Source organism: Pogona vitticeps, chromosome 2 (genome assembly GCF_051106095.1).
Source record: "Pogona vitticeps strain Pit_001003342236 chromosome 2, PviZW2.1, whole genome shotgun sequence".
Classification (NCBI taxonomy): domain Eukaryota; kingdom Metazoa; phylum Chordata; class Lepidosauria; order Squamata; family Agamidae; genus Pogona; species Pogona vitticeps.
The window spans coordinates 187,175,979-187,200,800 of NC_135784.1; the positions used below are offsets into that span (position 1 = coordinate 187,175,979).

The following is a 24,822-nucleotide window of genomic DNA, read 5'->3' on the forward strand; positions in this document are numbered from 1 at the left end:
AGATGGCTGGGGTTACAAACAATGCATCAAAATAATAACAAAGACACTTTCCAACTAACTGTAAATTAACTAATTGCAAATCAGGGTTGAGACATGACCTGTCCTGCAAAGCTTATGATGAGAAAGATAGTCATCATCAGTCAGCTATTCTGGTCCTAAACGATTCTGGATTTTAAAAGTGATGATGACTGTTAGTGCTTTGAGCGTCAGAAGTGAATACCAGCGGCGTGAAATTTGTATTTTCACTCAGGGACACAAACTCCGCTTCCCGTTGGAAGTTTGCCCAAGTGTTTTCGACCGGAGGGAATGCCCGCCTGCTCGTTGGGGGGAAAAAAAAGCCGACTCCAGCAATCAAATCTTGAGGTACGAGATCTAGAATCACAATCCAGTAATCACACATCCGTATCTACATTTTCTCTCCTTGGGATAGGTACGTAAATTCCAACCCACCCAAGCCCGGACCGCTCCTTCTGGGCAAGTCGCGGGACGGAGCTTTTGAGACCTGCTCGTCTGGCGCCGGTCACTTCCTCTTCTCCCTTCACCGGTTGAATTCCTGCCTGTCAGGGGTCTGTGCGTGCGTGCTGTTAGGGTGTGTGTGTGTGTGAGTATGTGTCCCTGCATCCTAAGCCGCCTTAGATTCTTTTCAAGGAAAAAGGTGAGGTAAAAATATTTTTAACGACAACAACAACAACAACAGCCCCCTCCCGCCGCTCCTCCTCCAGTGAAACGAGGGCTCCAGGGGGGAGGGACCCCGAGCGGCCCGCCAGGGTGGGCGCGCCTGGTCGCCAATCCCCATAGCAACGGCAAACCTCGGGGGGAGGAGGAGGAGGCGGCGGCGGCGAAAGGCTGGTCACGTGGCCCGGAAGAGCGGCCCTTTGACACCTCTTCTGGCAGGAAGTGGAAGGGAGGGAAGGCGAGCGGGGGATGTGTCTGTCTATGTCTGTGTGAGGGAGGGGGGGGGTCCGCCACCAGCGAAATTAAACACGCCGCGGGGGTGGGTTGGGGGGCGGCGGCGGCGAGTTAAGCCGCGGCTTCGGCCCCTTCGTGTGGGAAGCTGCTCCGCCCGGAGGGAGGCCTACAAAGGGGGCGCGGCTGCTTCCCGCTGGACCCCTCCCTTCGCCGCCGCCGCCGCCGCCGCCTGCCGCTGCTGCTGTTGGGCCCCGGCTCCGCCCCCTCGGCTTTCCTTTCCATTTCCCGGGGGGTGGTGGTGCGGTGGCGGTGGGTCACCCTTTCCCCATGAGGCGCGCCCCTTTTCGGGACACAAGCTGGGCCTAAGCACGACTGGAGGTAAGCAAGGTAAGGGCCGCCTGACCGGGAGACCGGGAGCCGCCGCCTGCGTCGGGGGGGGGGGAAGGCGGCGGCGGTTGTGGCCAGTTTGGCGGCCGCTCCCTCCCCGTCTGGTGTCGGCCGATTCATTTATCCTCGGGGCCTCCTCCCATCCGCCGCGTCCACCTTTTCCGTTTTACCCGCTCTTTTGGGGTCTCCCCCCCACACACACACACGCAGCACGAAGCCAGGTTTAGCATCGAGGGGTGTACTTGAAAGGGACCCATCGCCCGTCTGGCTTCCCCTGCTGACCACACCTTCGCTCCTGGACACGTGTTTATAGTAGTCAAACTTTGGATGTGAGGCATTCTCAGAATGGTCCCTAAACTGTTCTGTTCGGAAAAGCTTGCCTGTCTGATAGGCAAGCTTGAGGAACCTGCCTGAGGTCTTCCGGCTACATTTCTTTCTACACTTTATTTTTGGAGCTGCTGATTTTCCTTTTGTTGCATGCTGTCCAAACTGTCATCCCTTTTCTTCAACCTTAGTCAAAATGATATTTTGTTCTTCTCAACTAATCTGCGCTTCTGTTTAAGTGCATTGTTTAGCTTTGTATTTCTGCCTTATAGGGGGATGGTAATTACATATTTTCTGTACGTTTCCTAGTTTAGGGTCAGAATCCTGTTGGTGTTTATGAAAGGCTTGAGTAACTTGGTGCCACTAATTGACAAGGTGTGAGGCACATTTCAGGCAATAACGGAGACTTGAATTTTCTATTACTGTTGCATGTCACCAAGTTAGTATTTTCAAGATGAGTGATATATTTAAGGAGTGATTTTGCCACTTCCACCCCGCCTCCCCTGTGAGTTTCCATTATTGAGTGGAGATTTGAACTCTGGTCTCCTGAGTCCTAATCTGGCACTTTATCTGTTTACACCTCACTGGCATAAATCTGTTTTCCCATAGTAAAGGCAACATGTAAAGCAAAACTAGGCAACTGTGGATCTCCCGATGTTTTTTGTTTATCACTTCTGTTAGCTACACTAGACGCTGTTCCAAGTCCTTGATACAGAGCACGTTACCATAGTCTCTTGAGACTGAAGGATGCCTAAGAAGAACAGCTCTAGGAGGTACCTAACAATGAAGGGTTATAGTAATTGTAGTCCAGAAAATCTAGAGGGCCACTGGTAAACATGCATGATTTAAAGAATAGATGCAGATACTTTTATTGAAACAGGCAGTGGACTTGCATGAGGATCTGCGGGCAGTCAAGCCCAGGGGCTGACAAATGTCTGCAGTTGATGGAGAGTCACCTGCTTTTTGCCTATGATATTTACTGTATGATTGTATGGGTAATGTACATTTGCTATGGATTACAAAATGAAGCTCATATAAGCGTAGTTGCATCAAGATGGGAGGTGGCCCTTTACATGATATGGGTTTTGAAAGTGCTTTAGATACTTCCTGTTGCCTAGGGTAGTAAATCACCCTAGATCAGGTCCATTGAATCAGTGGGGATTTGGTGAGTCAACTCATCCATAAATGTTGTTGTTGTTTAGTTGTTAAGTCATGTCTGACTCTTTGTGACCCCATGGACCAGAGCACACCAGGCCCTCCTGTCTTCCACTACCTCCTGGAGTTTGGTCAAATTCTTGTTGGTAGCTTTGATGACATTGTCCAACCATCTCGTCCTCTGTTGTCCCCGTCTCCATAAATTCCGTTGATTCAAATGGGCCTGCTCTAACTGTAGCATAGTAAGTTGCAGTTAGTGTAAGGCCATTTAGAACAGTGCAACTTACAAATAAGTTAACTTACTAAATTCCCATTGATATAATGGGCCTGCTGTAGTGCAATTCAGTATGCTAAGAAACAGGATTTTGTCCATTATTTCTGTAATCTATACAACAGTTTTAAAAGATAGATTAGTATTATAATTCCAACCTCTAGATGGGCTGTTCAGCCGGGGAACAGTGCCTTGTCAGGAATAGAGACAAAATGGTTGGGTAAGATTTATACTCAGGGCTTCCTAGCTACATCAGTTTCAAGTATGTTATTTGGTTCAAAAAGATGGAGAATGACATGTATGACTACACCATGGCCTTCCTTTTCATAGAGCTCTTGTATCACACCAGGATTGCAATTCTTAGAGGCAAAAAATTATGGTCTGCCATCTGGCTTTACAGTGGGGTCTCTACTTAAGAACTTAATCCGTATTGGAAGGTGGTTCTCAAGTTGAAAAGTTCTTATGTTGAATCTGCATTTCCCATAGGAATGCATTGAAAACCATTTAATCTGTATCTGCTCTTTTCTGTCCATAGAAACTACAGTGGAAACTCTACTTAAGAACTTAATCCATTTTGGAATGGTGTTCTTAAGTTGAAACATTCTTAAGTTGAAGCAAAATTTCCCATAGGAATGGACTGAAAACCAATTAATCCGTTCTGGCTGTTTTTTTGTTATGTAGAGGTGTGTTCGTACATAGGAACTAATGCAAAGCTGGTTAATACGTACTCTACCACTAGGGGGAGAATTTTTTTAACCTAAGATGACCTAAGGTTAAAAAAAGAGCAGGAAAGGTTTTTTTTTCCTGTTCTTATCTTGGATTTCTGTTCTCAAGTAGAAGCAAAATTTAGCAAATGGAGCTGTTCTTAAGTTGGATTGTTCTTAAGTAGAGACGTTCTTAAGTAGAGACCCCACTGTAGTGTTTCAAATGTATCTCCAATACAACGAGACCAAGACTAAACAAAAAGCTTTTTCACTCCTCCTCCATGCATTACCATGTTGAAGACTGTATATGTCTGTAAGGTAGATAAAGAAGTTGTGTGAGATGCCTGGCCTACTCTTGCAAAAAAAGGCGGGAAAAGGAGAATAAAAGGCCTGATATTTTTGCAAAAAAAGATACCAAGTGTTTTGCATACTAAACCTTCCTAGAGGCTGCACCCATCAAGGCTCCTCCAAGTGGCTTGCAAGGTTCATGGTGAGGTTGCTGCTTGAGGCAATGGCCTTCTTCCTCAACAAGATCTGGCTGCTCCAACTTCTTGCCTTACTTGCTTTCCCCTCTTCTCCCCCACCCACTCCAGCTATCAGTCTTCTCATGCATCTGTGTCTGTAGGAGCTGTTGAGCCCCTGTAATCACAGGGTTGAGAGGGAAGGAGTATTCCCTTAGCAGGAGAGCTTATGGGATTCCCCTTCCCACATCTTCTTGCAGACAAGTTCCCTTCCCCTTGGCTGCCATTTTGCTTCTCATGAATCAATCTTGGTTGGCAGGCAGTGATGTGTATGTGCACCCTGCATATAATTTGGATCCAACTTAATGGTGTATTTTCTTGCTTCAGTTGGGAGGCTGCCCCTTCATTCCCTCTTTTTGTCTGCCTGCCCTTTTTTGGAGAGTAGCCAATTTTCACAGTATTACCATGTGTAGATTTATCCCCAAGGCAGTGTGTTTATTAGCAAATAAATCTCATAATATTCAATGTACTTAAGATTGGAACTCTGTCATCTAGTGTGTCAGATTCCTAATCCATGTTTTAAAATTGTTCCAAGTCTGCACATATGGCCCAATATTCCTGAGAACTCTAGAGGCAAGTGTCTCTTTGCCATGGTCAAAATTACAGATTTGGCAGCCATGCAGGGAGACGTCCTCCCTCCCCATGCCTGGAGTTGGCTAGAGTCTAGACCAGCAGAAAGAAAGTGGCACTCCGGGAGTGATTGAAAGGCTGACCAAGGCTGCTGCTGTAGCCGGATGCGTGAGTGGATGGTCCTGGCCCCAGGGGCTGGACCCTTGTTAAGTGCAGCTGTGCAGAGGTATTCATATTCATATGAATACGAATACCCCCATTTCTAGCCAAAATGAAAATCGCCAACTAGCAGCAGCCAGAGTGGGGTGGATTTGATGGGAAAAGAAAGAGTTAGACCCTGAAAACTAGATTTCTCATATTTTTATTTATTCAAGGATCATATTGTAACTCTGCAACTCTTGCTCTGATAAAATTTCTGTAAGATTTTTGCAAAAGAACATGCTGTTTCAAAGAAAGAAAAATTGTACATAATCACTGCATCTTTAATGACAGACAGTACTTCTTTCTTTTAAACAAGGATAAAGCAGTTTGCCTAATATGTCTTGAAACTGTCACAGTATTAAAGGAGTACAGTGTTAAGAGGCACTTTGAATCCTGTCACAAGAGCTACTCAAGATGAATTCTTTTAAAAAAATCAATGTTTTTCAGCAAAATAGTTTTAGAAAGCGCATTGAAGAGAACATGTTGACTGTGAGGACCAGCTATCATATTGCAAAATATGTTGCTTCTTTTATTGGTTAAAAAGTACATTGTTAAAATAATGGAGAAAATATTTCCTGCTAAAGTATATTGCATTACTTGTGTAAGTTTATCTGTATCTACAGTTACAAGGCTTGTTGAAAAACTAGGAGAAGAGCTGCATTTGTCACTAACTGTCAAGGCAAAAAGTTTTGATTTTTCCCCCCTTTGGCATTAGATTAAAGCAATGACATAATAGACACAGCACAACTACTGTACTAATATTTATCAGTGGATAGATTCCAAGTTGAGAATTATAAAAGAACTGTGTGCCCTGTAGAATTTGGAAGGCACTAAAATGCAGAAAACATATTCTTGAAGGTGTGTGAATCCATTATATCTATTTTGATTTGGATTCCTGCACTGGTTGTTGGGCTCATTGGCCTTATAGGCTTCTTCCAGCTCCATTGTTCTATGACTCTGTTACATCCTGGCCATTGACTATGGTGTCCTTCAGGCTTCTGTTTTGTCCTCCATACTGTTTAACATACATGAGGTTGTCCAGAGTTTGGGGGTTTCGTGTCACCTTTATTTGGGCGATACCCAGTTGTTCCCTTCTGTCCTAATCTATGGAAGCTGTTTTGGCTCTAGATCATTGTCTGGTTTCAATAATGGAGTGGATGAAGATGAATAAACGTAAGTTTGATCCACATGTGTGGTGCTGGTCAGTTGATAGGCGAGTAGGGAACAGGGATTCAGGCTCTGCTGGATGGGGTTACACTCCCTCTGAAAACTCAAATTCTTTGCTGGGTGTGCTCTGAGCCTGCATTCCTAGGTTTCAGTGGTGGCCAGGAGTGCATTTGCACAGGTAAAACTAGTGCACCAGCTGTGCCATTCCTTGAGATGTCTGATTAGGCCGTGGCGACACATGCCTTTGTTATAATCCCATTTGGATTACTATAGTGCAGTTTATGTAGGGCTGCCTTTGGAAGGTGTTTGGAAATTTCAGCAGGTCCAAAATTTTGCACACAGTTTCTTAATTGGAGCTGGTAATAGGGATCACATATCTCTCCTGTTACAACAGTGCCAGTGGCTGCCAATCCTTTTCTGGGCCCAGTTCAGAGTGATGATTTTGACCTATAGAGCCCTAGATGACATCAGCCCAAGCTATCTGAAAGACTGCATCTCCACATATGAGCCAGCCTGAGTTTTAAGATCCTCAAGGGAAGCCTTTCTTTCAGTCCTAGAGCACTCAGATCTGAGAGAGGACCTTCTTGTTCAGAATATTTGTAAATAAATAGTAATATAGCTTACTTACATGGATTAGCTTTTAAAGGGAAAAAAGTACCCCAACTTAATGTGCTAATTTTATTGAGTTTGAAAAGCAGTGTTCACAAATAAGTATGCTTGCCAGAGAGAATCACTTGAAAACAGTATTTGATTTGACATTATAATTGCTTTGACTTGTATTTAATTATTTATTTAATGTTATTAAAATAGATTTCTAAAATTGAAATAGATTTCTAAAATGAAAGGATTTTAGCAGAAAAGGCAGTGTAAAATATTGCATGGAAAATGTTTGTACCCAATATCATTGTGCAAGTCACAAGGCTGGAATGGGCTTTGTAGAGTTTGGTGGATAAGGATTGATTGTTGAGCATAGCTGACTGGATCCTCATCAGGGTGGTATGGAAAAGTAGATAGTGCTGGCAAAACACAGAGCTCTTGTAGGGAAAATAACTCGTGACTAGGTACCTTGGATTGGAGTGCAAGTTTGCATGTGTTACACTTATTGCTCTGCATTTCCAAATAGTCATTTTCTTTCATTCTGAGTAATAAGTGTAGCGCACAAGAATTACATACATGCCTTGTTGCTGAGGTAGAGTTGCTGTGTAGCCAGTGGCTAAGAGGATGTTTTTGTGAGACTCATGTTGGTTTCATGTATAAGCTTTATACCGTATGGCACATGTACTGTCCATATTCCACCCATGTATCTTTTTGTCTGTCATGACAACAAGTTTCTGTTTGCACTTCTACTGCTTGTTTCCTATTGAAAAGGTAATTAGATAATTGATGAACATCAGAAGTGAATGGCTGCCCTGAATAGCTAACATCTGGTTCTTTACTTCCTTTGTCTTTAAATTTGTTTAGGTTTCCTAATCTTTGTTTACTACAATAAAAGAATGGTTATGAATCGGAGAAACTTCAGGATTATATCTATGTAACTTTAAATAACTCTAAACGTAATTATTTGATTTACTTGTTTTTTCTTTCTTTACACTGTGAGGCATATTTTTGACAATTTGGCAGAGTTAGGAGCTGGCCCAAAAAGGAATCATTCAAGTAATTTAAATACAGATAAGACACAAATGTGGCTGTTTCTTTCATAAGAGCTAATCTCTGTTTCACTTGATCTTAGTGCTTGAGACAAAACTTCAACCAAGGATTGGTGGATCTGAATCATGGAGACAGAAAGCGAGCAAAATTCAAACTCCGCAAGTGGCAGCTCAGGCTCTGGAGGGAGCACCCGCCCGCAGATATCACAGATGACACTCTATGAGCGGCAAGCAGTGCAGGTCAGATATTTTCTTTGTTTTGAGGTGGGCTGGGGAAATTTAACTGGCATGTTGGTTTTGTTTGTAGAGCTAATATGGAAAACTCATTTATGGCCGTATCATTTTTAGTTTAAGAACATTGACTCCTATCAAATATTTCTGTTCAGCTCCCAGTCTCTTGGTATGTCAAAACAAAGAATATATTAATATTCTTTTTGCATTAAATCTGTTTTTGGTTCTTTTCCTGTCTCTTATGGCAACATGTCTAGGATGGGGAGTCTAGGATGGTTATTCTGGGAGACAAGGCATGGCCAAATGATTGATTATTTCTCATTAAAGTCAAATCCATTTTTGTCATGGTCTCCGTGATTCACACAATTGATTTCTGCACCTGCACAAACACTATCCACAGATCTTTCTAGAGCTTTATACTCCAGACCTCTTTCCTTTGCTTTTGCTGTGCATACTCCACCTAAGTACCTTTTTGTCTGCCATGGCAACAACATCCTCTGTTCATTTCAGAGTGTAGAAAACAATAATACTTTTCTTTAAAAGCCTTTAAACTTACTTTTACTTACCTTTCTTTTTGGCTTTTGGGGAAAAAGTAGACAGTTAATTTTTTTTTTGTTGTTAACTCACCCTGTTTCCTTATCCAGGAATTGAATTTTAATGGTTTGTGACCTCAGCTGCCTTAATGAAATACTGTTCTAGCTATGGAGCAAAAATACTTCGGGCACATGGACATGACCAATGCTTATTTTGCTTAGAAGAGCCTTGTTTAGTTAAAAGTTGTGTAATCTTCAGAGATTTACTGAACTGACATTGAAAAATTATCAGTCCCATTTAAGATCATATCTTTGGGGAAAATCCTTTAAAAGATTGATATTTCAAATAAGAATACCATAACTAGGCGGTCAACATCAAACCACAGAAGCAAAAAACAAGGGAACCTGCACCTAAAAAATACCAGCTCAAGAAAAGACAACAACATCAAAAGGAGATGTCCTTCTGTTGACATCAAAAGTGAGCTTGAAGTTGACAACAAAAACACTCTCACAGTGTGATGCAGAGAGTGTGCAGGAATACGGAGGTGCAGAAAGTGTGGAATTTATCTGTGGTGACCAAGTTTTCAAAGCTGGCAGTGAACAAGGTTTTAACAGCGAGATGGCTTTAACAAGCAGCAGTAACCAAAGCAACTCCACTCTACACGTAGCTCTTGTACGCCTGGTAGAGCTGCTGAAGTTATGCAGTCCATCCATACTCCAAGGGTAGAAGCTGTTCCCACCTTCAGAGATGGGAAAATGCCGGTGTGAGTGTTGGAAGCTAGGGACAACTTTAAAATTGTGGACCCAGTCTCTCCAGAAGAAGCAGAGTGGGCAAAAGAAGGGAATATTTAAGTCTGTGAAGATTTTTTATGAGGAAGTGTGTTTGGAAATTAAAGCCCATAAGGATTCTGAGTATTGGACAAGAGTAGCATTCATTCCCCAGGATGGGCAAATTGCAAAGGACTTAGTTTCCTGTGCAAAATTATGGGGTGGATTAACTCATTAGTTGGTATGCACAGATGGCATTGTGGAGCATTGTATTTGAGGGATGAAAGGGAAAGAAGTGCGTTCTAGTATACTCTGGCCCATAAAATCCTGAGTTCCTTCTTGGCAAGGAGTTCCTGTATTGCTGGGTCTTGATCCAGTGTGTGACTACATGTAGCCAGGCTGCAGCCAATCCAAATGTCCAAACGAAACCTCTTCCTCAGGGCAAGAGGGTCTCAAGGTGGAGGCTCAGATGAGTTCAAAGGAAGCTGTTGTCCCCACAGAACCACCTACAAAGCCACCTAGTATTGTGGCGACTTATTCAGAACAGAATTTCGTCTCTGATGCTTTTTAGGAGAAAAGACCCCACTTTATCTGAGTGTCAGGTCAAAGCAGACCATGGCTCATCTGGGCTGTATAAGAGAGTGATGGTAAGTTTTTTCTGGGAAGATGGTCTGATTTATTGTTAGTTTGCCAAGAGAAGACAAACTAACGGGAACTCAAGGAAGTAGCTAATTGTCCCAGCTCTGCATGTTTGGGCATTTGTGGCACACGTGGCTGTTAAAAGAACTCTGGCAAGAATTTCTAGGTGTTTTTATTGGCCTAATGTGCTAAAGAGGTGTAGTTGTACTGTATTTTTTGCCCCATTTTCCAGAAAGTGGTCTACTCTCAAGATAAGATCAAGGTATTCTTACAGCCTGCACCCAAAGTATCTGTACCTTTTCATGAGATAGCCAGGGATACGCTGGGACTGATATAGACTCCTCCTAACCTGGTGTGGGATGAGTTTTTTTCCAACTTTTATTGATTATGCTATAAGATAGGTAAAGGTAAAGGTTCCCCTTGACAATTTTTGTCCAGTCGTGTTCGACTCTAGGGGCGGTGCTCATCCCCGTTTCCAAGCCATAGAGCCAGCGTTTTGTCCAAAGACAATCTTCCGTGGTCACATGGCCAGTGCGACTTAGACACGGAACACTGTTACCTTCCCACCGAGGTGGTCCCTATTTATCTACTTGCATTTGCATGCTTTTGAACCACTAGGTTGGCGGGAGCTGGGACAAGCGATGGGCGCTCACTCCGTCGCGTGGATTCGATCTTACAGCTGAAGATCTATAGACTTTACAGCACAGAGGCTTCTGCAGTTTAACTCGCAGCGCCACCACGTCCCTATGCTATAAGATACACAGAGACTATTCCCTTGACCTCCGTGAACATTCAAAATGGGGCCAGAGCATTCATGGAACTTACAGGAAGAATAGGACTGCTTCACATCTCAGTGACCAATAGAGACACTAACTTTGTGTCTAAGCTGATGGTTAAAGTATGTGAAATTGCAGGGCTGGAGCAATGAACCACAGTGGCTTATCAAAAGTTGGCAAATGGTCTAGTGGAGCAAACCCAACAGATGTCGCAGAAAATGATAAAGTCCTATGCATTCGAGCATTCCAGAGATTGGAGTGATGCTTTGCCCTATCTTCTTTTTGTGTACTGGAATGCTCTGCAAGAAAATCTGTCTGGGTGCAGTTCAGATGAACTGGTCTTTTGCCATAATTTGTGTGGTCCATTGAGCTTGCATAAAGAAGACTGATAGGGAAGGGTTGCTAATAGCCCCATTTCAGTTGCAGAATTTGTGATTCAGCTAAAGCAAGGGGTAAAAATTTTCCATGAAGTGGCTAAAGATAGCCTTGAAGCAGTTCAAATTAAGCAAAATTTTTACCATGATACAAAAGTATGGCATATTGGGGAGGAGGATCAAGTTCTAGACCTGTGAAACACAGCAAGTTCCAAATAATGTGGGAAAGCCCTTTTGTGATAAAGGTAAAACTGAGTAAGATGAATTACTTTATTGAAAGATGTGGGACTGGACTTAAACCCAGTGATGCAAGTAATCTCAAACCATGTGTGAGCAGAGATGAAGTTATCCCTGTTTGTGTGTTATATGAAAGCAACAGAGTGAAAAAGATCCCCTGAGTACACACAACACTGTTTTGTTTTAATCTTCTTGACCAATAGAACTAGAATTGGAAGCGACCTGGAGTTCTTAATTATTTCTGTACCCTTTTGGGCAGCTTTTATTTTTTTGCACGTGAATAACTCCTACATGCAAAATGTATTGCTAGTGGGCAAACGGGGGAAATTCTCTGGGAGATATGGTCATAATCCCTTGGAACAGATGGCTAAGGTGTATATTTTTCACATTTCGATTGTTTCATGGCACAATACTGAAGATTGAACAGGACAAATCAGATGTACTGTACTGTAATTCTAATAACTCCATGTTGGCCTCATCAGCCTTGGTTTACTATGTTGCTAATGGTGAAGGAGAAAATGAAATTACAGTACTATTCTGCTACAGCCTTCTAATGTATCAGAAAAGATTGATACAATACCAAGATATAAAGTAGCTGAAGGTAACTGTTTGTAGAATAACTCAACCAATAAAGCATATCTTGCAGCAAGTAAGAAAACCATTTACTAAACAGTTGTGTACATCATTAATTAATGAGAGTAGCAGTCTAGCTTTGCTACAAACTACTCTTAAATTTCCTTTTCACTTAAAACACCTGGGTTTGTTAATTTCATCTTTGAAAATTTACTTAGCTGCAATAGTGGTGCACCAATATGAAAATCATCAGTCGTCATAGCCATTGAGATTCAATTCTATAGATATTTCTAAAAGGTTTGAAGAATATTTGCCTGGATGTGAAGCCACCTGAAGCATCTTGGTCTTGGTCTTTGATGTTGACTCTGAAACTATAAATCAATTTGAACCCACAGCAAAAAACAGATTTAAGGTTAATGACGTTCAAAATGGCATTCCTAGTTGCTATTACTTCCGCTAGAAGAGCAAGTGAAATTTTTGCATTGAGATGTGATCCTCTATACAATCAGTTTAACAAAGATAAAGTGATGTTGCATGCTGACATATCCTTCCTCCCAAAGGTAGTGTCATTTCGTATCAACCAATTTTACCTTTTTTGTGTGTTGAAATAACATGACTTAGAAATTACATGTCTGAGATGTGATGAGGGCTGTAGCTTTCTATTTATCCAGCATAAAAATGTCTAGACTCTTTGTACATTATCAAGGTACTGTACTAAAAAGGCTTTTCAGTATCTTCAGTGTTTCTCCAGAAGAGTGGATCATACAATAAAATTGGCATGTGACATCACAAAAATAAAATTGCCATCAAACATCAAAGGTCATTCAACTAGATCAGTGTCTTTTTTCAACAGCCTTCATGAGAGGGGTTGACATTCAGAACATTTGCAGAGCAACAATGTGGACTCAACCTCTCACATTTGGAAATCATGATAGACTTGATTTGAAGGCTCAGAGAGAAGCTTCATTTAGTAGAGAAGTCCTGTCTTCAGTTCTGGTGTCAAAACCCAACTCTGGTGACTGAGCTTACTAGTCACCCAGTTGTGTGAATCACAGTCACCATGACAAAGGACAGCCTATTCACCTATAACTGAGGTTCTTTGATTGGTCATTTATGGATTTACACAACCTGCCCACCTTCCCGCTTTTGTCCTGCCAAACGCAATTCAAAATGGTTGTGACAGACTTGGTGAGACTGATGTAAATGGGTGATGCATGGACAGTAAAAGCAAGGGAAAGAAGTCTTGAAGCTAAAGCTGTGGAAAGTTCAAGTAGTGAGTTTGATGGTCCAAGTAATCCTGCAGATCCACTGGCATATTAGGCTTAGTGTTCTGTGTTTTGAATTTATATTTCTTATTTATTATAGGCACTTCAAGCACTGCAGCGTCAGCCAAACGCAGCCCAGTATTTCCATCAGTTTATGCTTCAACAGCAGCTCAACAGTGCTCAGTTACATAGCCTAGCAGCAGTTCAGCAGGTAAGGCAAACCTGTCATAATAACAAGGGTTGCTTGGATTTTGGTAGCTTGGAAAGAGAAAACACTTGGCTTGGAACTTCTGTTCTAAGCTTCACATTCCTGTTTGTTTTATTGAATAAATAAGTGCCATAACCTTTCATTTCTTCCCCCATACTTTTCAACATCCACGTAACAAAGTTGAGAAGAGAGTGCTGCTCGCGGGCTTCCAAAATTTAGTATAAATTAAGAAGAGCCAGGTGGAAGCAGGAACCAGGACTGCTTTTTATTAGCTTTGGCCCTTTCGGGAGACTTTTGACCTTGCATTGGCTATTTATGTACTAGTGATTTCCAATGTTTTACGTGGAGCTACTTTTAGAGATTGACAGCTTGGTAGTTGGTTCTTATGCCACTTACCTTGTGCCAGCTGCATTGCTTGCATTTTAATCATTATTGCTTTGAGTTATTTGAAATTGAGTTACCTGAATCTGCATCAATACTGGCTTGATCACAGCTTAAAGTGGTCCACCGAGACCTTTTTCATATGTCTGCCTCTGAACAGATGGGCATGGAAAAGGGCCTCTTCTATAGTAGCCCCAACTGAAGTTCATCAAGCTGCATGACTGCAAGACTTTCAAAAAGCCTCAAGGTTCATACATTTTCCTCTGTCTTCTCCTGTGGGAAGTGTTCATAGGTTTTGATGAGATTTATAATTATTTTAATTGTGATTTTTTCTTTGTTTTTAATTATTTTTTTAAAATAAGATGTTTATTGCCATCACTAGCTTTTGTTAATCCTCATGTTTATTAATTACTGCATTGTTTTACCTTGATAACTGACTTGAGATGTTTGTATCCTAACCACTGGCATAAAATATTTTAAATCAAATTTAATGTGATGCTTTTGACATATATGGGTCACTTAGGATAGGACTTGTGAAGAGCAAGGTGGAGAGGTGGTCTGCACTGTCTCTTCGGCAGTGATGGAGTGACTGAGCACTGCTTGGTTTTTCTATATGAGATATTGTTTCAGAGTGGCGATTTTTCAATATGAGATTCCACAAGCACCTAGAACTCATCTGGATTTTAGGAAAGCTGTTTTCAATAAATTCAAAACAATTAGAAGTAAGGCCATATGGCAGAGGATCCTAGCAAGAAAAGTAGTCCAAGATGGGTGTGAGTTTCTTATAAAGGAAATTCTAAAGGCACAATTACAAACAATTCCAACAAGAAAAAAAGTTGGAAGACATAAAAAAAAGACCAGTGTCACCTCAAAAAAGCTCTGAGAGCTTTTTTTTTTTTTAGTACATGCTTGGATTGTTTCAGTACATGCTTAAGAAAAGACAGAGAAGAAATAATGACTCAGCTACTCAGTGGGGATGTCAAAATGGTAACAGATGACAATGAAAAGGCAGAAGTGCTCTATTCTTACCTTAGTTTAGGGCTTTTGGGTGGTTTTTTTTTAGGGAGGGGGTTGTGTGTTTTTGTGTTTTTTTGGTGGGGTCTATAAATCTTCTGGCAAATGTAAAGTACAAGGAAGGGACAGGATTGCAGTCTGAGATTGATAGACAAAAGTCAAGGAATATCTCATTACCGTGAATGAGTTCAGATTCTCAGGGCATGATGAACTATATCCAAAAGTATTGAAGGAGCTAGCTGAAGAACTCTCAAAACCACTCTATATTATTTTCTTGAAATCATCGAGGATGGGTGAAATGCCAGATGATGTTGCCCTTATCTTCAGAAAGGGTGGAAAGGAGGGACTTGAGAACTGCAGTCCAGTCAGCCTGATGTTAATCTTGGGGGAAATTCTAGAGCAGATTATAAATCAGTCAGTTTGTGACCACCTTGAAAAAAATGTAGTGATGACTAGACACTAACATAGTTTTTTTCAGGAACAATTTCATTTATTTCATTTTATGACCAGGCAACTTTCTTTGTAGACAGTGGTAATTCTGTGGACATAATAAATCTTGACTTCAGAAAAACTTTTGCCCGATGATATTCTGATTAGCAAGCTAACTAAATGTGGGCTGGATAGAACATCGATCGGATGGATCCATAGTTGGTTACAGAACCATTGATAACCAGAGCATGGTTATGAATGTTTCCTTCTCAAACTAGGAAGAGGCAACAAGTGGGGGACCACAGACACAGTCACAAGCCTGGTGCTGCTCAATATTTTTATGACTTGGATGAGAGGGTGCAGAGAATGCTCATCAGATTTGCAGGTGTTACAGAATTGGATGGAATAGTGAATACCCTGCAAAACAGAAATAAAATTCAAAGGGTTCTGTTCTTGATAGACTGAAGCACTGGGCTGGAAAAAAAGAATGAAATTTAATAGACATAAGTACAGAGTTCAATGCATAGGAAAAAGAAATCAAACATACAGTTACAAAATGAGGGGTGAGGTGGATGCTTGGTTTAGCAATACAATATGTATTCCTTAATCTAGGAATCATTGAAGATTCCAAGCTGAATACAAGCCAACAATGTGATGTTGCTGAAGAAAATAGTAAATGCTCTTTTAGGCTTCATTAACAGTAGCATAGTCTCAAAATTCTGTGGAATACTAGTGCCTCTATATTCACCACCGTTTAGGCCTCATCTTGAGTACTGTATTCAGTTCTGGGCACAACAATTTAAGAAGGCTGTTGAAAAACTGGAACAGGTTCAGAGAAGGGTACCAAGGATGATCTGGGGACTTGAAACCAAGCCCTGTGAGGAAAGATGAAAAGAACTGAGCATGTTCAGGCTTGAGAACAGAAGGCTGAGGGGGAGATGCAATAGCACGCTTCAAATACTTATTATACATAGGAGGGGCAGGATCTGTTTTCAATCAATCCCCAGAGTACAGGACATGTAATAATGGTCTCAAGTTACAGTAAGCCTGATTTTGGTTGAATATCAGAAAAAGCTTCCTGTTAGAGCAGTATGACAATGAAACCATTTGCCTTGGGAGATGGTGAGCTCTCTGACATTGGATGCATTTAAGAGAAGGCAAGAAGGTCATTTGTCAGATATTATTTAACTTGGATTCCTACAATAAGCAGGTTGTTGTACCTGATGGCCTTATAGACCCCTTTGAACTTCATAATTCTATGATTCTATCTGAAATTGACATAATAACAGTAGTAATAATAACAACAACAACTACTACCACCATGTTAGAACTGCAGAGCTGGAAGGGACCCTATAGATCATTAAGTCCAGCCCCTGTCAAGGAGGCACAGTGGGAAAGCAAATTCCCAACCTCTGCTTTTGTAGACAAGGACCTAAACTACAGTACTGAGCTATCCCGCCATTTTTATATACACATTTAAGCCATAGATAATAAATGCTCTTAAGGCAGATTCTAATTATTGTTCTTTTATTACAAGCGCCTCCCCCCCAAACCAGTTGTTATAGAGCAACCAAACAAGTCCAGCCTTACTTCCTGCCTTTGCTGTTTTTTTAAACGCCAGCCATAATGTTCTATTTTATAGTTGCTTCCCAGTCTCCTTTTCTTTACCTCTTCTCTTTTTGCTCTAGTTAGCTTTGGGGAAATAAAGAGTAGTGAACTTCTCAGCTCCCAGCATAGGCATGAGACCCACATAGTGGGACTTCTTTTGGGCCTTGTGGGGCATCTGGAATGCTCAGAATAAGTGAGTGGTAAGTATGACTGAACAACCTCCTGATTGTACCTACCCACATGAAATCTCAGGAAATTTTAAAAAAGCAACAACGTTCATCTAGCATTAGTATGTACTGTATTAGCCTTTCTCCCAGAAAATGTGGAGAAAGATTTGCCTCTAATATCTTAAAGTAACAATGTTATCAGTGCTTGCCAAAAGGGCCAGGGAACTTTTCATCCTTTCATGACATCAAGAGTTTTTAAGAGGACTTATTTAACCAAACCATGTCCTTTATGGAATCTACATATGGTCTTGAAGACCCTTACTAAAGTTTCCTTTAAATTTAAGGATTTCTGTCAAAGATTTGTCTTGGAAAGTCTTATGTCTTACAACCAGCATTTCAGCATGCAGCATTTCACAACTAGGTGCACTTTCAGTTGGAACTGAGCTCTGACTGATACAGAAGGGTGATACGTTCTCTGTCCTGAAAAGGTAACTCTATTTTTCCATTGGCTTCAGGAAGTTATTCTGCCCTCCTTTCCTCCCAGACCATCTGAACTGATGAAAAAACAATCACATACACGAGGTGTATGCAGACCCAGAAAGGCTTATCTAAAATAAGAAGAGATTTTAAAAGAGCAGACTTGTTTGTATCCTTCTAGCCTATTAATATGGGGAAGAAGTCAAGTAGTTGCAACAAGTTCTGCAACAGTAAATCTTAGTAGGTAAACTAGTAAATTACTCAAAGTCAGCATCACAAGCCCACCTGAGAACAGCCAAGTCTTACTATGTTCCAGTATAAGGCTGTTCTTGTAGGAGTCAGATATGTTGGCACTTACCATATGTTCATCCTCTAAAGCAGAAGGAGGACCTCCTTTCCTATCTAGCAAAAGTTTCACCATTTGTGTGTGGTGCTGTGTGGCACAGAAACTGTGTTGAATTTACAAGGCTGAGGTAGGCACTCTGTCCAGATTTCTCTCCAGTTAGTGCTTTTTTGGCACTCCTTTTGACTCCTTTTCTTTTCTTCAAACTGTTCAGTAGCTTAGAAATGAGCTTGGGTTGTCCTGTGACAGTAGAGGGTGTAGCGAGCGGAGCGCGCTGAAGCCTCTATTATCTCAGGCCTCCAGGAGGTGCTCACTCTTCTTCCTTAGTTGCTGCCACCAGGTATTGCTGTTTCAATACCAGTTATTCAATGAGACGTGTTACTTTGAAAGTTAAACTTGTTTATTTGATCAGTAATATGTAATAGGTAAATCACAAGTTGCTAATCAATTTCTCACTCACTGAACTCACTGACGCACAGAAACCTACTCTCACTGACTTACTGGCTCACTGACTCACAGACGCACATACTCCCTCTCACACTCCATACACCCCCCTTTATATCCAAGCCCCTCCCCCTTTAGCACCACCTTCCGTTCACTCATTGGCTCCTTTTCCACTGCTCAGCTGTGACGAACAGGTGACGGCAGGGTTGAATGCTACAGAGGACACCTAGAACCCATTCATTTAGTTCAGAATCTCTGCTTAGGAGGGTGAGTGGGAGAGACAACCAAGTGTAAGGGTGTTCTCTTTCCACTGTGGAAGATGAGCATAGTACGATAAGTACCAACTTATCTTTATGTGCTTTGCCTCTTGAGAATCAGAAAGGAGTGGAATAGCGGGGCCTGCTACTTAGCTAAATTTAGTTACGTGTTGTTTTTTGCAGGCAACAATTGCAGCAAGCCGACAGGCAAGCTCTCCAAACACAAGCACCCCTCAACAGACAGCTACTACGCAGGCTTCGGTAAGTGATTTCTTTTCTGCTTTCAAGTAGCTTGTCAACTAATATAGAAAATCCGTTGTCTTTGAAGACAAACTCTATGATTTCAGTTCAGCTTGAAGCTAAGGAGTTACATTTGCCTTATTGGTGATACAAAGGAGTAGTGCCAGTCAAAGAAGAAGAGGAAAGCAGTTTGTTAGGAGGAGACGTAGGATTATTGTTTGTGTTTGAGAAGACAGCAGCATCTCTAAGAGAAATGCCTCACCAAAAGAAAAATGTACCATCTTAACCAGAAGGAGGCTGAATGAGAGAAGAATGTGGACTCCTGTTATCTAATAATGTTGATGTGTAATTGGATGATGGTCTTGGTTTACATGTTAAACCCCCCCTCCCCCCATTTTTAGATATTGTACATTCTACATGGTTTTTGAGATAGAAGCATGGAGAAACTACTTCTGAATAACTCTTCCTAGGAAACATTCTGGAACTTGCAATACAGAAAGTAATCTTTCTGAGCTTGTTGTCATAGCAGTTGTTACCAGTGTTTGTCTTCTTTCACACATTCTAATATTGCTGGAAAAATTGGTTTATTTGCCTGCTTTCTTCTAGTGGTTACCACCCTTGGTTGATAGAATGCATCTTTCATTGTCTGCAGTCATTTGCTGTGCTAGATGGAGATATTGGGAGTTGTAGTCCAAAGAATCTGAAAGTTCAAAATGGAGAGTCACTGTTCTATAAAGTTTTGGGGGCTGTTATTAAGTTGGCAGACAGGCATGCAGTAAATGACTAGGGGGAATCTCGGTTGGGTGAGGCGAGGAGCATGGCAGTGTCCTTTCAGTTAAGGAAGCACAGAAAACCACTTCCAGCTTAGATTTGGTTAATACAGTCCTTGTCTTTTTCTTTTTAATGTTTTAAACTACAGATTAATTTGGCTACGACATCAGCTGCACAGTTAATCAGTCGTTCACAAAGTGTGAGTTCACCTAGTGCTACCACCCTAACACAGTCAGTGCTTCTGGGTAATGCTACCTCACCACCTCTCAACCAGTCGCAAGCACAGATGTATCTCCGGGTAAGAAATAGAAACATGCTACTTTCACCCATCTTAAAAAACATGCTACTTTCACCCATCTTTAAAATATATCTCCCTTGAGTTGGCAACCTTTATTCCCTTGAACGCTAGCTTGAGTCTTCTTAGTTCATTAGTTCCGTGTAGCTGTACTATGGGGACAGAGGATGCTTTTTGTCATTTACTATTTTGCTTTCCATGAATCTTAAAGATCCTATGGCACTTAGCATGATTTTGTGTAATACTGAACAGAGATCTCTTCTTTTGACAAATCTGGGCCTCAGGTCTTAAATTCCTGTCTTAAAATGATCTTGGTAAAGTGTTCATTGGAAATTACAGCTCCAAATCCTCAGTTTAAATATGCTGCTTTATAATACTGTCTCAGCCTTGGAAAGGTGCCTGAAGGGAACATTTTCATCTTAGTTAGGTCAACTGAGAACCAAGCTTTTTTTGCTTGCTCTCTTCTCCCTCCCCACATTCCATTTTTGAGTTTTGGTTACTCAGTAACTAAATCATTCACTCTACTTCAAATTTAGATGCTCATGTTTTCTGAAATAAATCTGTTACCTCAACTGTAACTTTCAAGTATGAAAAATCTGTTTCTCAGCTGGCCTCATTGGCAAGTGTCTTTCACTGCTCTCTCCCACCCACCCCCACCCCACCCCTTCCCGGTCCTTCACTGCCATCCAGCAACTCAGAGAGATCTGTTCCGAAGCAGCCTATCCTTTTGGACCACTATGGGGAGAGAGTGGTGATTTGGCCATTAGAAACAAGTTAACTTCTGCTCTCCATTTACCACCAAAAATGGTCCCGGTGAAGAAGACACTGTTTGTGACTGGATGAGTGGCTGTTGGAGACCCTAAGCCCCATGTCACATTGTAACCTATTTGCTTGTGGTTCGCTTTCTTCCTTCCTTTCTCTCCCTTCTGCTCTTCCCATCTCCACACCACCTAACCCTCCCCCAACAGCCGCAGCTAGGGAACCTGTTGCAGGTGAACCGAAGCTTGGGCCGCAATGTTCCTCTTACTTCCCAGCTCATCCTGATGCCTAACGGGGCTGTGGCTGCTGTTCAGCAGGAAGTGCCACCCACTCATTCTCCTGCGGTCCACACAGATACGGACCAGGTCAGTGACACCCTCTTCTGGGTTCCAACGACCAGCTTATCCTGTCCCAGTCTTGGTGTATCCCTCTAGCTCCAGTCTTTCTTGAGTAGAGCATTAATTTTCTGTTGTACTCAAGTATCCATGTCAGCGCCCATTCAGAACTGGTCTATTTCTGCAGCTGACTTAACAGTCAGTAATACTTTTGCCACTGTTTTAGTTCTCCTGTGTGGAATGCCTTTGTCTTTTCATCTTAACAAGAAAACTAATTATTTACCGCTCAAACATCAACAATGTTTTTGATTTGACAAATGCGACTCACTTCTTGGCTAGGCTCAAGAAACCTGGGGACCTTCCTTTCTGCATGATTTGGAATCTTTCATGTAAGTGGGGCAGGAAACTTGTACAATTTGTTCTGTGGTTGTAATAGACTATAGCTCAGGGGCTGGCATTGGCTGTCTTGTTTGCTCTCCTGTTTGCTGCCCTTGGCCATTTTTACACCCCCCCCCTACTATCACTGAGGTCAACATCATTTCCAATTTTTAAAAAAAGCTTTTTTAATTGCTCAAAAAGTCCCTTTGTGCCCCTTAGGAGGTGTGGCAGTCAATTCTGAGAGTCCTCCCAGCATTCCAGGAGCCCAGAAGAGTCCAATTTTTGCAGTTCTTTTGACACGAGAGGACATATGGGAGGCTTTTGCAGTAAAATCCCCAGTTTTTATTTCATTAAACTGTTTTTTTCAGTTAAGAAAAAAACATTTTTTAATTTTTATTTTTTAAAATACAAATAGCTATATCCCTCCCTGTAGCCACTCTGGATGCTGGGAAATCTGTGTGTGTGGGCGGAGCCCTTGGCCATGCTGAGACTGCTCACCCTCCTGCTATAATCTATGACTTCGAAGGACCATTCAGTATTACTTGGCTACCTTTGTAGCTTGCTGCTAATTCTGTTCCTTGTTCTCTCCTTGTTTCCCCAGGAGTTTTGGAATTCTTAGATGTATTTGGAGCACATTGCTCTGCCTCTGTTCTGTATCTGTTTTCTCTTTGCATCTATCTGTCTTAATATGTGTTTTTTGGGGGAAAATAACAATCTTCAATACAATCGAGTGTAAAATAGCAGAAGAAAGGTTTAATGGAACATAAGCAATAAAGATAAATCAGGCCAAATGAATATCATGTTTTGCACCAAAACAGCAGGGACAGGGAAAAGCAGTTAGTGTGCCCTGCAAACATATAGATCAAAAAGGTCATAGTACAGTACAAGTTTGAGGGAGATTGTTCAAGGCAGACTTAAAACCGATATAAGTAGGAATTTATTTTCTTCAAGGTCCACCCAGGAAGTGCCATGAGATCTTTAATTCCACTTAAAATGAGGAATAAGGGAGCTGAGATTTAAAATGCTTCCAAATAACTGGTTCATTTTAAGATAATAATAATTGATCCTCATTCCCTGTAGTACTTTGAAATACACTCAGTTTTGGACACACACAAAAAGGAGGGTAATAAAAGCAAAGCAAAGTAAAGCTAATCTTTCAGCATGCTCTTTTACTGCTGGTTGAGCCAGAGCAGATTGTAGGACATACTCTGCCTATTGTACATAAAGCTAATAGTTGTGTTTTTGTTATTAAATTTTGTTTGTTTCCTTTTCCTCCAGGTGCAGAATTTAGCTGTCAGGAGTCAGCAGACCTCAGCAGCTAATGCACAGCTCCAAGGTTCTGCTCCAAAGACTGCTTTGCCAGGGAATTCCCAATCTTCAGTACTACCCCAGGTCACTCATGCTGGTCAGACCTTGGCCGTAACTCAGGCATCATCTGGCAGTGTGGGCCAGTCGCTCAATCTCAGTCAAGGGGCAGCTGGAAGCAACGGCATATCTGGCAATCTGGCATCCTCTGTGGGGAATCATGCTACCTCTGGGCTGGGCCAAGCAACGGCATCTGGTCCAGGGAGCAGTTGTCAAAGGAAAGGTACTGGCGTAGTTCAGCCTTTACCAGCAGCTTCTGCTGCCCAAGCTGTGACAGTGAGTCAAGGAAGTCAGACAGAGACAGACAGTGCAGCAGCGAAGAAGCCAGAAGCAGATGGAAATGGGCAGCAGACTGTGGGTATGAACCTGACCAGGACAGCAACGCCAGCACCGAGCCAGACTTTGATCAGTTCTGGTGAGTGACAGCTGATACTTTTCTTGCTGAAAAGCCTGCTCTGATTCCTTGATTCCTCAATCCATATATTTCCTAAACAGGTTTACTGTCTTGACACTCACACACCCCTTGCTACGTGACATAGGAAAGATGGGTTGTAATTCATTTTGTTTCAAGGGTTTCTTTTCACAGAACTTCTGCTTTGGAAAGAAAGCTTTGGTTGTGGCCTTTTGCTTGTAGAAAATCTGTGTTGTGTCATATGTGGTTCATTCTGGACTGATGTTAATGAGGCATTAATCATACAAATTTGCCTTCTCTACAGACTGATGACTGGTCTCGTTAGTCTGAACTGTATTGGTGCTTCAGAATTTCTGGCCAAGATTTCAGCTAGCACTTGAGTGATTTAAATTCCTTTTAACTAGTGGCATTGGACCAAAGACCCTTTATTTCATATGCACCATCAGAGGGCTTGTTACCAAAAGGGGAAAAGGGATGAAAGCCGAAATACTATGGCACTTTATAGGCTTTTTAAAATTACAGTCCTTTTTTGCCTTTTTTGATTTTTCCTCTCTTTTGTCCTGAAACAGACTAACATGGCCACTTCTTTTAAAGTAGTTATCAAGGGCCTATGGCCCCTGCCGAATTCATAGGTGCGTGGACTTGCATTTGTTTGCATCCGTCCCTTGTTGCCACAGAACTCAGCCTTTGTCCTGTCCCCCACTATTATCTTCCCGGTATAGGGACCTGACTTGATTTGTCTGATTTACTTTAAGGTGGCAACTCCCTGATGTTGTATGGTTTTTCTTGTTGCTTATAGCCACGTATACCCAAATCCAGCCTCACTCATTGATTCAGCAGCAGCAGCAAATTCACCTCCAGAAGCAAGTAGTGATCCAGCAACAGATTGCCATCCATCACCAACAGCAGTTCCAGCATCGTCAGTCCCAGCTCTTGCACACCGCCACACACCTTCAGCTAGCCCAACAGCAGCAGCAGCAGCAGCAGCAGCAGCAGCAGCAAGCTCCACCTATGACGCAGCAGCAGCAGCATGGGCCACCACAGGTTCAGCAGCAGGCGCAGGCTGTTCAGGGCCAACAGCAGGCTCAGACACTTGTTGTCCAGCCCATGTTACAGTCACAGCCTCAGTCAGTGCAGCTGCAGCAGGACAGTCTTTGCCAGGCAGCCATGAAATCGCCTGTCCCTATTCAGTCCAAGCCTTCCGTCAACCCCCTGAAGCCTCCACAACTTGGTGCTGCCAAAATGTCAGCGTCCCAGCAGCCCCCGCCTCATATCCCTGTGCAAGTGGTGGGCAGCCGCCAGCCTGGTTCAGCCCATGCTCAGGCCCTGGGACTTCCTCAGATGAACATAGGTGTGCAGGCTACGCGAGGCATGCCAGCTGTTGTCCAGCCCGTGTCCCAGGCCCACACAGCATCTTCAGTGCCACAGACTTCTTCCTCATTTTCTTCTTCTTCTCCTCCTCCTCTGCAAGAAGCCCCTCCTACGTTCAGTGTGGCACAAGTTCAGGGTGCAACCCAGGTGAAGAATGCTGCTTCATCTCCAGTCATGGCTCAAGCACCACCACCAGCCTACTACATACAGCCTGTCCAATTACCTGTAAGTGATACTTGTTAGAAAGGCATGGGGAATTCAGGGGAGGGGAAAACAGAAAGATTGCCACTTTGTAAAAACACATAGATTATTCGATT

At 42.2% G+C, this 24,822-nt stretch overlaps 1 protein-coding gene across 5 annotated transcripts in view; it reads left to right on the plus strand.

The window, feature by feature from the left end:
- The first annotated feature begins 620 nt into the window (after positions 1 to 620).
- Positions 621 to 24,822, plus strand: part of PHC1 (polyhomeotic homolog 1) — a 37,801-nt gene continuing 13,599 nt past the window's right edge. The window contains exons 1-8 of one of the 5 annotated variants that reach the window (XM_078386673.1): positions 621 to 655; positions 7,939 to 8,095; positions 13,352 to 13,462; positions 18,763 to 18,840; positions 19,739 to 19,888; positions 20,854 to 21,009; positions 22,636 to 23,137; positions 23,934 to 24,730. In XM_078386673.1, coding sequence (XP_078242799.1) covers positions 7,982 to 8,095; positions 13,352 to 13,462; positions 18,763 to 18,840; positions 19,739 to 19,888; positions 20,854 to 21,009; positions 22,636 to 23,137; positions 23,934 to 24,730 — 1,908 coding nt within the window. In that variant the 5' untranslated portion in view covers positions 621 to 655; positions 7,939 to 7,981. Of the gene's footprint in view, positions 656 to 1,147; positions 1,297 to 5,157; positions 7,863 to 7,938; positions 8,096 to 13,351; positions 13,463 to 18,762; positions 18,841 to 19,738; positions 19,889 to 20,853; positions 21,010 to 22,635; positions 23,138 to 23,933; positions 24,731 to 24,822 lie in introns of those variants that run through there. The other 4 variants (XM_020814687.3, XM_078386672.1, XM_072991655.2 and 1 more) reach the window with 4 other exon arrangements.